Genomic DNA, 12,480 nt, shown 5'->3' with positions numbered 1-12,480 from the left:
AGCCAATAGCTCCCTAAAATCAGGAAATACATCTCCCTCATTTGCCATAAAATAGGCATATTAAGACAAACATATTAGATGTATTCAAACCGATAATGAAATCTAATTTGCAATGCACTCATCTTTAGCCATCCCTAATCATTCCCATGTAGTGCTCCTGTGTTGTTTCAATATGACCTCTGTGTTATCCTGTGCGTGTGTGTTCTCCATCTGTACACGGTGTGATGTTCTTTTTCCTGTCTCTCGTGTTCTAGGCGGTGTGAGTTCTCCGCTCGTTTCCTGCTCAAGCTCCCTGCGGACTTCAGCGACATCCCCGTCTATCTTTTCAAGGTAACCAACCAACCAACCAACATCCCCCCTTCATACATGTATTTGCACACACGCAAAGGAATACGCGTTTGTGCAAAGGCAAACTTTCACTGTATCCTTTAAGCATGTAGCACAGCAGATACAGTATACAGGGCTAGATTTTGGTGTGTTCCAGATACAGAATGTGAGTGTATTAGGGACGGGCATGAGTACTGTAAAACTAAACACATTATATTGAGAGTGAGGTTAACTATCGCAAAATTTTTTACAATCATTGTTTTTACATGGCAAATATTTTATGGCAAGCGCTTCTGATTGACTGAGGGGGGGCTGTTTCAGGCACATAGCGGGAAGTGGGCACTATCAGCATGGCGGCCAAACGCAGCGAGGTTTGGAAGTATTTTGATCAAACTGATGAAACTCATGTACAATGCAAACTATGCAATATCAAGCTCTCCTATCACAGCACAACAAGCTCTATGAAACGTATATGCTTATCAAGCACAAATACATGTTCTCAGAGGGGGACAAGCAGCAGCAATCTCACATCACATCTTTTGCCACTGCAAAGCGACACTGTGACCCTGCCAGAGCAGAGCAGGCAACACAGCTCATTACCGTTTCAATGATTGGTTCTCAAATGGCACTTGTTTTTTATTGACTGAATATATACAGTATGGAGCAATTTGATTTGAGTTCATATTTAATTACTTAACCTACCTTTACATAGTCCTTTTGATTCCTAACATACGGCTTCTAGAAGGAAGTGCCACTGCTGAGGTTACTGCCTTTTTGAAGATTGTATACCATGATATAATATAAACAGTTGATATTACGGCATCAATAAATTAATCTTAAATGGCACCTGTTTTTTATATATATATATATATATATATATATATATATATATATATATATATATATATATATATATATATACCATGCATTCGGAAAGTATTCAGACCCCTTGACTTTTTCCACATTTTGTTACGTTACAGCCTTATTGTAAAATTGATTAAATGAATTGTTTTCCTCATCAATCTACGTACAATACGCCATAATGACGAAGCTAAAACAGGTTTGCAAATGTATTAAAAATAAAAACCAGAAATACCTTATTTACATAAGTATTCAGACCCTTTGCTATGAGACTCGATATTGACCTCCGGTGCGCCCTGTTTCCATTGATCATCCTTGAGATGTTTCTACAACTTGATTGGAGCCCACCTGTGGTAAATTCAATTGATTGGACATGATTTGGAAAGGCACACACCTGTCTATATAAGGTCCCACAGTTGACAGTGCATGTCAGAACAAAGACCAAGCCATGAGGTCGAAGGAATTGTCCGTAGAGCTCAGAGACAGGATTGTGTCGAGGCACAGATCTGGGGAAGGGTACCAAAAAATGTCTGCAGCATTGAAGGTTCCCAAGAACACAGTGGTCTCAATCATTCTTAAATGGAAGAAGTTTGGAACCACCAAGACTCTTCCTAGAGCTGGCCGCCCGACCAAACTGAGCAATCGGGGGAGAAGGGCCTTGGTCAGGGAGGTGACCAAGAACCTGATGGTCACTCTGACAGAGCTCCAGAGTTCTTCTGTGGAGATGGAAGAACCTTCCAGAAGGACAACCATCTCTGCAGCACTCCACCAATCAGGCCTTTATGGTAGAGTGGCCAGACGGAAGCCACTCCTCAATAAAAGGCACATGACAGCCCAAAAGGCACCTAAACGACTCTCAGACCATAAGAAACAAGATTATCTGGTCTGATGAAACCAAGATTGAACTCTTTGGCCTGAATGCCAAGCGTCACGTCTGGAGGAAACCTGGCACCATCCCTACGGTGAAGCATGGTGGTAGCGTCATGCTGTGGGGATGTTTTTCAGCGGCAGGGACTGGGAGACTAGTCAGGATTGAGGGAAAGATGAACGGAGCAAAGTACAGAGAGATCCTTGATGAAAACCTGCTCCAGAGCGCTCAGAAACTCAGACTGGGGCGAAGGTTCACCTTCCAACAGGACAACGACCCTAAGCACACAGCTACAACAACGCAGGAGTGGCTTCGGGACAAGTCTCTGAATGTCCTTGAGTGGCCCAGCCAGAGCCCGGACTTGATCCCGATCGAACATCTCTGGAGAGACCTGAAATTAGCTGTGCAGCGATGCTCCCCATCCAACCTGACAGAGTTTGAGAGGATCTGCAGAGAAGAATAGGAGAAACTCCTCAAATACAGGTGTGCCAAGCTTGTAGCGTCATACCCAAGAAGACTCGAGGCTGTAATCGCTGCCAAAGGTGCTTCAACAAAGTACTGAGTACATTTTTATTTTATTTATTTTATTTTACCTTTATTTAACTAGGCAAGTCAGTTAAGAACAAATTCTTATTTACAATGACGGCCTATACCGGCCTAACCCGGACGACACTGGGCCAATTGTACGCTGCCCTATGGGACTCCCAATCACGGCCGGTTATGATACAGCCTGGAATCGAACCAGGGGGTCTGCAGTGACGCCTCAAGCACTGAGATGCAGTGCCTTAGACCACTGCGCCACTCGGGTCTGAATACTTATGTAAATGTGATATTTCAGTTTGTTTTTATAAATGTGCAAAAATGTCTCAAGTTTTTGCTTTGTCATTATGAGGTATTGTGTGTAGATTGATGAGGGAAAAAAAGTAATCAAATTTAATCCATTTTAGAATAAGGCTGTAACGTAACAAAATGTGGAAAAAGTCAAGGGGTCTGAATACTTACCGAGTGCACTGTATATGGGGCAATTTAGCAATTAAGATTTGTTTTCTGTAATGGTTATGATAAATTAGGCATTGTTGCGCTCTGTTGGCATATAGATGAATGCACACTTATTTGTTTCCAGTGTGGGCCTTGTGTTATATATATTTTTTTAAATCATGGAAGTACTCGAAAGTCAAAAAAGATAAAATGCCCATTTGTCTTTGATCTGTGTGTGTGCATGCACTTGTATGGTTTCAAACTGTGTGTGTTTTAGATCTGTGTTTAGGAATGTGTGTGTGTGTCCTTAATCTGTATGTTTCTATTCAACCTGTGTATGTGTGTGTTCAGTCAGTGTGCGCGCAGCCTTGTACACATACAGCCACTGGTCACCGGGGCTGTGAGTTGACTAATCAGCAGCCCGTCACTTCCTATCAGTTTTGATCTGTGGTGTCTGCAGGCTGTGCAGACCTAGCTCTCCCTCGATCTCTCGCTTACTCGCTCAGTCTTTTCACTGCATGTGGTTGTGCTGCTAGGCTTTGGGAGGCCCCAGCTCACTGGCCTTTTCCAGCCTGCGCTGTGTTTGTGAGGGGAAATGATGGTAAACATAAGGAAAACAGCAGCAGTCATTGGCATTACAGGCCTTTTGTCCCTCATGTCTCTCGTCCCTCATGCCTCTCAGCACTGAAACACACCAGTCTCTCTGTAAAGAGTTAGTGGACTCTTTTAATGGACTGTCTGTCTACAGATGCATTATTTGGGCATACACTGAAGTCCATAGACGTGGTCCTCTGTGGCTAAGTTGGTAGAGCACCGTACTTGCACGTCAGGATCGTGGGTTTGATTCCCGCTGGGGCCACCCATACTAAAATGTATACATGCACTACTCTAAGTCGTTTTGGTAAAAGTGTCTGCTAAATGGCATATATTATGTTAAGTCCAGGTTTGAAAGTGTAGGACAACATTGTTGGGTCATTGGTGTCAGACTTTAAGGTACATGCCTAGTTTTTAAAAGTCATTGTCTGTGTCCCGTGGTGGACAGAGAATGGAATTTTTATGTTAGCTGTCACTTGAGTGTCTGGGTTTCCCCCTGGAGATGTCCACAAGCCAGGTAAGCACATCAACACCATGCGAGCACTGTGGGAAGGAGTTTTGTAGGCACTAACATAACATTGTCGAAAGAAAGTTGTTTTATTGACAAAGCTGTTATGAGAAAATAGGGTCTGCATTGAGACAATCATATCATGTTCATAGTCACTCACACAAAGACAAACACACACACACACACACACACACACACACACACACCGCTGTGTTACATCAGTTCTCCCCTTCAGACCTTGCCATTTTCAAGTAGGATATGTAGAGTTATTAAGAGACCACTGGAAGAATCAGGAAGAGCATCCACATAGACTGGAAGTGTTGAAAATACACCTCGCCCGCCCACGCATCCCAAAGGAACAGGGCTTCGTGATTTTCGCCTCACGAGCACAGAGCAGGCTCGGAGCGGAAATGTACCGCAGACCAACAACCTAATTTCTCAGAAGCATTGCAATTGTTTTAATTGTGGTTTTCTTCCTCTCTATAAATAACTATTCTTTTCCCAAGCAATGTAGTACAGTGTAACAATTGGACAGCTGAATTTACAGAAACCTCCATATATGTATTATGAACTCACTTGTAGACTGCACAATGTTACAGTTGTGCAATCCTCAATGTTACAATGCACACACTCAAGATTATACAGTATATACACACTATACACTCACTCACACACACTACACTGACACTCTCACACAAAACCCACACATATTCACAAACACACATACACACTTTTACACTCATCATATGCTGCTGCGACTGTTCTTTATTTTAGTCTTATTATTATCTATCCTGATGCCTAGTCACTTTACCCTGCCTTCATGTACATATCTACCTCAAATACCTCGTACCCATGTCCATTGACCTGGCACTTGTACTCCCTGTATATAGCTCCATTCTTAGGTATTTTATTCCTACATGTGTACTATTTTTATTTGTTGTATTATTTGTTAACTCTTGTTGTCTGTTGGATTTGCCCTAATCATACCGCTTTGTATTCAGGACATGAAGTTCATTTCTTTGCCAAATCTTTGGCAGTTTTACTTTAGTGCCTTATTGCAAACATAATGCATGTTTTGGAATATTTGTATTCTGTACAGGCTTCCTTACATTTTGGCTGACTGTCTACTCAGCTTGTTATCAAAAGTGAATTTCACAGACTCATCTTATCAGTGGGAATAAATACTCTAAAATGCATATACAGTGCATTCGGAACGTATTCAGACCCCTTGACTTTTTCCACATTTTGTTACATTACAGCCTTATTCTAAAATTGATTAAATAAAAACATGTCCTCATCAATCTACACACAATACCCCATAATGAGAAAGCAAAAACAGGTTTTTAGATTTTTTTGCAAATGTATTAAAAATTTAAAACAGATACCTTATTTTATTTTTTTATATTCAGACCCTTGGCTATGAGACTCGAAATTGAGCTCAGGTGCATCCTGTTTCCATTTATCATCCTTGAGATGCTTTTCTTTGCTTAGTTTTACTTCCTACCCTTTAAAGGTTTGGGTATTTAAACAATTTATGCAAATAGTTGGCATAATGGCTTGAAATTCTTAATTGTTCACGAATTATGACCACAAGACCGCCGTCAATTCAATACCTTGTAGGCAAGGTTGTTCATGCTTACGTCACTTTAACTTGGATTTCCTCAATGCATTATCCATGTGCATTAATGGAAAGTCTGTATGCAGTACGAGTTGCCATAAGGTATCAATGTGGCAGCTGAACAAGGATACAGTAACTGCTGCATCGGAATGTCTTGAATCATGATATTCACCATTGATTCACCACCATCACCATTGAGGTTAAAGTGGTATCACAAAAAACTGCTACGTCAGCATAGTGAATGTACAGCATAGTGAAGACATTTTGCGTCACTAAAAGTCTCTGTGTGCTGGATTTAGAAGTGTTTGCATTAGTACAAAGATCTCATCTGTTATTTTGTAGAAGAAAGAAAGCATAAGCTGTAGATCATAAAGGGGAAATAAAGGTCTGGTAATGGGAAATGCATTTGTTCTTTGATTTCCTTGCGGAACAAACAGGTGCAATCCATCCCTATTAACATTTTGTGGGGAGCAACAGAAAGGATGTGGATGATATCCATTCTTTAATTTACGCTACTACAAGACCCGAAACAAAGACCCCCTCCCTTGCCCAACGTCTGTCTACAACTCTTGACTCCTCTGAAAATTAAGCTCTGATTAGTGGATGAGTCACTTGGGCAGGTGGGGCGAGGTAGACCTTTGACCCTGATTTTGGTTACCCTCTCCACACCCTTTCTCAGAGAGTAAAGAAACCATCAGAACACAATGAGTTAGGAAGTAAACATTTGCGGTGTGGTTGCACGGAACTACTTTGTACTGGCATGTTGCCGGTGGGGGCAGAGTGGTGTAGGACAACCATAACCGAGTGGAGCGTCTGTGTGGTCTGAGCTCCACTACAGTGAGCTCCACTACTCTTTGGTCCTTCAAAAACCTGCTATATGTGAAATATTGTGTGCTATAGCTTGGAAAATAAATAAATGTGACTCTGAATGATAACATAATGATGTTTATTTCCAACACTAGGGCTGATTTTCGAAAGAAGTTAAATCCGCTTCATGTTTTCCTGGCCACGATACGAAGTATCGTGATACTGGGATCGTCCCGGCCCTAGCGCCGGTGTAGTACAAGGACAGATGTTGTTAGCGGTGTGAAGCAGTGTGACAGGACAGCCCTGGGTTGTACCATGATGGCTGTGCTCGTGCCCTCTACTGCAGTTCCCCCATGACCTCTGCCTGACAGGTTCAACTCTGCAATGATTCTTTAGGTCTGTACATACAGAGGTGAATACAATACAATAGTCCCTGCATACTGTATGCATCCGGGGCGCAGCACATTTTTGTCCACACATCCTTTGTTACTGTGTTTTAGTGGTAAATATACCATACATCTTTCTGCTAATTAGCGCTGTGACCTTTTGTTTCACAGTGACATCTATAGGGTCGATGCGGTTAACACAAGGTTGTGCTGCCATCTTCCCAGACTGTCTATCTATCTTTCTATGCCACTCTAGTAGTGTGCACAGGTGCCTCTAAATGTCACGTCAGCCAGCCTCCCCAGCCATCAGTGTGGAGGGAAGGCGCGTTCGTGACTGTTACGAACCCCGTGGTTTTAAAAGTCTAGGGTGGATGGAAAAGAGACCCGTAACATAACTCATGCAAATTAGAATAGTGACACGGAAACAGTGAGAACAAAAATACACCGACAACCATAAGCTACCGTCAAACACAAAATGTTTATTATGAACACACGGTAAAGGTTTGGGAAAAAGGGCTGAGCAGGACCCAAGGAATGAAACAATAATGTCAAAAGCCCCTAAACTGATCTTGCCTGCCTCAAGAACCGCTAAGCTACTGCTAACCATACAAAAAATACAGTGGGTGGTCCGCTCAGGTCTAACTAGTGTTTTTAGACAATGTTCTTTCTACGGGTAATGTATGCCCAAGGGCAACTTGCTAAATCCCCCTTTTCCCAGGAACACACAACATAGTTACCATACAGAGTAACCAGCAAATGAGTGAGTATACAAAAAACAGGACACCACAGTATCCATACTCACAAACGAAAAGAGTCTCTGTCAGCAAACACAACTGACTGGCTTTTAAAACAATGGGATGTGTGATGTGAGTGAAAAACCAGAAACAGGTGGTGCAATGCAGAGGAATATCCACTGATTGGTCCACCTCAGCAATCAGCAGATTTTTTTTCGCCCAGGCCCTCACACCCCCAGCCCATGGTAGCTCGCTTCCCCCAGGTCAGCCCGCTCTCTTGCTGGGGCCTCGGTCAGCCCGGGGCCTCCCCTCTTCCCCCCCCCCATCACATATGCCTCAGCAAGTTATTTTCATCAAATAATTTTTACTCTAAATTTATTCTGCTTCTTTTTTTTCTCTCCTTTTTTTCTTTTCGAAACCAATGAAATTCCACAGGCAGCAGCTCAAAATAGTAGGAGCAGGGTGAAGCGAAGCCTTGGGCTCTGGCCTTGTCTTTTCCAGCGTAATTTCTTCAACACCATCACTATCTCTGTTATTTATGTACGCACTTGTTTATTTCACTGTATTTTGTATCTTTATTTTGCTCCTTTGTTATCGAAGGCCATGTATGAACTAGACGTGAATTTAAATGTCCCAAAATATCCACCAAAAAGCAATGTTGGTATGCGAGAAAAAACGAACAAATCACCCAAATGCTTTTACAAAATAATTGGGGGGGGGGATGAAACAATGAAGAGATTCCGTGAGCCCTTATCAGTGAAAAAACATATCTTACGCAACAATTCATTTTCGGGCTGTCCATGCAAATTAAAATCTTGATTACATATTGAATTAAAGCAAATCAAAGGGGGGAGGTGGGGGCAAGCGGCGCCCACACTGCTTTTTCTTTCTTTCTTTTCTTAAACGAGATGTAAAATGCAGCAAATTGGCCACAGCAAAAGGACTGGAGAGTAATCCCAGAATGTTTCCTGAGGTCAGTAGGGCAGTGTTTAACAATGGCTCTCTGAATGCCACTCCAGTAGCAGAAGGAGGACAGTGGGAGCAGAGCGCTTACTTACCAACTCAATGGGCGGAGGACGAAGCGGTTGAGTGAGGGCGGCATGGAGGGGGGTTGGGGTTGGGGGGGGCCTACTGCAAGGCAAGCAGTTGAACATCGATGCAGAGGACCCAATAAACCACCCTACGCACATGGAATCAGTCATTGTGTACAGTGCCTTCAGAAAGTATTCACACTCCTAGACTTTTTCCAATCAATTGAGCTAACACCATAGTTATGGTTAGGGCAAGATGCCAGCATCGGTCACAGCGAGAGGTTGTTTTTTGATTAATGCAGGGGCCGCATTTGTGGGCGTTCTTTCCCGAAATCGTTTGATATTGTCAACCTATGTATAACCTCCTCTCAATCTCCTTCTTGGTGGATATACTGTGCCTTCAGAAAGTATTCACACCCCTTGACTTTTTCCAAATGTTGTTGTGATACAGCCTGAATTTAAAATATATAAAATTGAGATTTTGTATTACTGGCCTACACACAATACCTACAAAGTCACTAACTCTGTTGCCATAGGGGAAGGAAACCGTTCAGGGATTTCACCATGAGGCCAATGGTGACTTTAAAACAGTTGCAGAGTTGAATGGCTGTGATCGGAGAAAACTGAGGAAGGATCAACAACATTGTAGTTACTCCACAATACTAACCTAATTGACAGAGCAAAAAGAAGGAAGCCTGTACAGAATAAAAATATTCCAAAACATGCATCCTGTTTGCAATAAGGCACTAAAGTAAAACTGTAAAAAATTTGGCAAATAAATTAAACTTCATCTCCTGAATACAAAGTGTTATGTTTAGGGAAAATCCAACACATCACTAAATACCACTTTTCATATTTTCAAGCATGGTTGTATGCTTGTCATCGGCAAGGACTAAGGAGTTTTTTTATGATAAAAATCAATGGAATGGAGCTAAGCACAGGCAAAATCCTGGAGGAAAACCTGGTTCAGTCTGCTTTACAACATACTGGGAGACAATTTAGCCTTTCAGCAGGACAATAACCAAAAACACAATGCCAAATATACACTGGAGTTGCTTAAGAAGACGACATTGAATGTTCCTGAGTGGCCTAGTGACAGTTTGACTTAAATCGGCATTAAAATCTATGGCAAGACTTGAAAATGGCTGTCTAGCGATTATCAACAACCAACTTGACAGAGCTTGAAGAATTTAGAAAATAATAATATGCAAATATTGTCCAATCCAGGTGTGCAAAGCTCTTCGAGACTTACCCAGAAAGACTCACAGCTGTAATCGCTGCCAAAGGTTATTCTAACATGTATTGACTCAGTGGGTTGAATACTTATGTAATCAAGATATATTAGTGTTTTATTTTTCATATATGTTTTACAAATGTTTGAATTTTTCTTCCACTTTTACATTACATAGTATTATGTGTAGATCGTTAACAAAAAATGACAATTAAATCCATTTTAATCCCACTTTATAACACAACAACATGTGGGGAAAGTAAAGGGGTGTGAATACTTTCTGAAGGCACTGTATGTTTCAAAGCGTGACACGCTCTAAATAGAACTGAAACCTGTTTTCAACGTATACAAAAATATAACCAGGTTATTATCTAGTAAATACTTGTTTAGGAGTTGAAATGCATAAAAGATGTGTACCTCTGCAAAACGGAGGAAATTATGACAAGGTCTAGTAAAGCGTCAGTATTTATTTGTATTATTTGTATTAGTTACAGTGGGGAAAAAAAGTATTTAGTCAGCCACCAATTGTGCAAGTTCTCCCACTTAAAAAGATGACAGAGGCCTGTAATTTTCATCATAGGTAGACGTCAACTATGACAGACAAATTGAGAAAAAAAATCAAGAAAATCACATTGTAGGATTTTTAATGAATTTATTTGCAAATTATGGTGGAAAATAAGTATTTGGTCAATAACAAAAGTTTCTCAATACTTTGTTATATACCATTTGTTGGCAATGACACAGGTCAAACGTTTTCTGTAAGTCTTCACAAGGTTTTCACACACTGTTGCTGGTATTTTGGCCCATTCCTCCATGCAGATATCCTCTAGAGCAGTGATGTTTTGGGGCTGTCGCTGGGCAACACGGACTTTCAACTCCCTCCAAAGATTTTCTATGGGGTTGAGATCTGGAGACTGGCTAGGCCACTCCAGGACCTTGAAATGCTTCTTACGAAGCCACTCCTTCGTTGCCCGGGCGGTGTGTTTGGGATCATTGTCATGCTGAAAGACCCAGCCACATTTTATCTTCAATGCCCTTGCTGATGGAAGGAGGTTTTCACTCAAAATCTCACGATACATGGCCCCATTCATTCTTTCCTTTACACGGATCAGTCGTCCTGGTCCCTTTGCAGAAAAACAGCCCCAAAGCATGATGTTTCCACCCCCATGCTTCACAGTAGGTATGGTGTTCTTTGGATGCAACTCAGCATTCTTTGTCCTCCAAACACGACCGAGTTGAGTTTTTACCAAAAAGTTCTATTTTGGTTTCATCTGACCATATGACATTCTCCCAATCCTCTTCTGGATCATCCAAATGCACTCTAGCAAACTTCAGACGGGCCTGGACATGTACTGGCTTAAGCAGGGGACATGTCTGGCACTGCAGGATTTGAGTCCCTGGCGGCGTAGTGTGTTACTGATGATAGGCTTTGTTACTTTGGTCCCAGCTCTCTGCAGGTCATTCACTAGGTCCCCCCCGTGTGGTTCTGGGATTTTGCTCACCGTTCTTGTGATCATTTTGACCCCACGGGGTGAGATCTTGCGTGGAGCCCCAGATCGAGGGAGATTATCAGTGGTCTTGTATGTCTTCCATTTCCTAATAATTGCTCCCACAGTTGATTTCTTCAAACCAAGCTGCTTACCTATTGCAGATTCAGTCTTCCCAGCCTGGTGCAGGTCTACAATTTTGTTTCTGGTGTCCTTTGACAGCTCATTGGTCTTGGCCATAGTGGAGTTTGGAGTGTGACTGTTTGAGGTTGTGGACAGGTGTCTTTTATACTGATAACAAGTTCAAACAGGTGCCATTAATACAGGTAACGAGTGGAGGACAGAGGAGCCTCTTAAAGAAGAAGTTACAGGTCTGTGAGAGCCAGAAATATTGCTTGTTTGTAGGTGACCAAATACTTATTTTCCACCATAATTTGCAAATAAATTCATTAAAAATCCTACAATGTGATTTTCTGGATTATTTTTCCTCAATTTGTCTGTCATAGTTGACGTGTACCTATGATGAAAATTACAGGCCTCTCTCATCTTTTTAAGTGGGAGAACTTGCACAATTGGTGGCTGACTAAATACTTTTTCCCCCCACTGTATATTGACCGGATATTCTATATCATATCATACTATAACATACTTTCCATATCAATATCCAGCAGATTTTCCATTGCAACTCTTACCTCTCCTTTTACTCTCACCTCTCTCTCTGCCCTGAATTTTCTTGTTGCTCATTTGGAATTCACATTTGTTATTAAGGCCAGGTCTGCCTGAAGTCCATAGAATAGCATTCAACCTGTTTGAGCCCATAGTCTGGTATTTGTCTGGTACCTACACATAATTTATTTTGAATATAGGAAACTTACTGAGGAATACTGTATGTTCTCAGCCATTAGTTCTGTGGGAAGGGGGAATGGGGGAAGAAACATGGATCCAAAACCTGGACTCAAAGCTAAGTTGCTAAATACCCCTCTCTCTTAATGCACACTAAGACACAGGACAAGCCAAACCGTCAAATCCTACATCAGTGTGTGCTTGTTT

General features: G+C 41.7%; 1 protein-coding gene across 1 annotated transcript in view; it reads left to right on the top strand.

The window, feature by feature from the left end:
- The window catches only part of LOC121539656 (BRISC and BRCA1-A complex member 2), a 195,616-nt gene that overhangs the window by 76,103 nt on the left and 107,033 nt on the right, over window positions 1-12,480 (top strand). Inside the window, 1 exon segment of the mRNA XM_045210573.1 lies at window positions 265-330. Coding sequence (XP_045066508.1) covers window positions 265-330 — 66 coding nt within the window.

This window comes from Coregonus clupeaformis, chromosome 34 (genome assembly GCF_020615455.1).
Source record: "Coregonus clupeaformis isolate EN_2021a chromosome 34, ASM2061545v1, whole genome shotgun sequence".
NCBI lineage: Eukaryota > Metazoa > Chordata > Actinopteri > Salmoniformes > Salmonidae > Coregonus > Coregonus clupeaformis.
The sequence above is the reverse complement of the archived record's forward strand: the minus strand, read 5'-3'. Positions and strand labels throughout refer to the sequence as shown.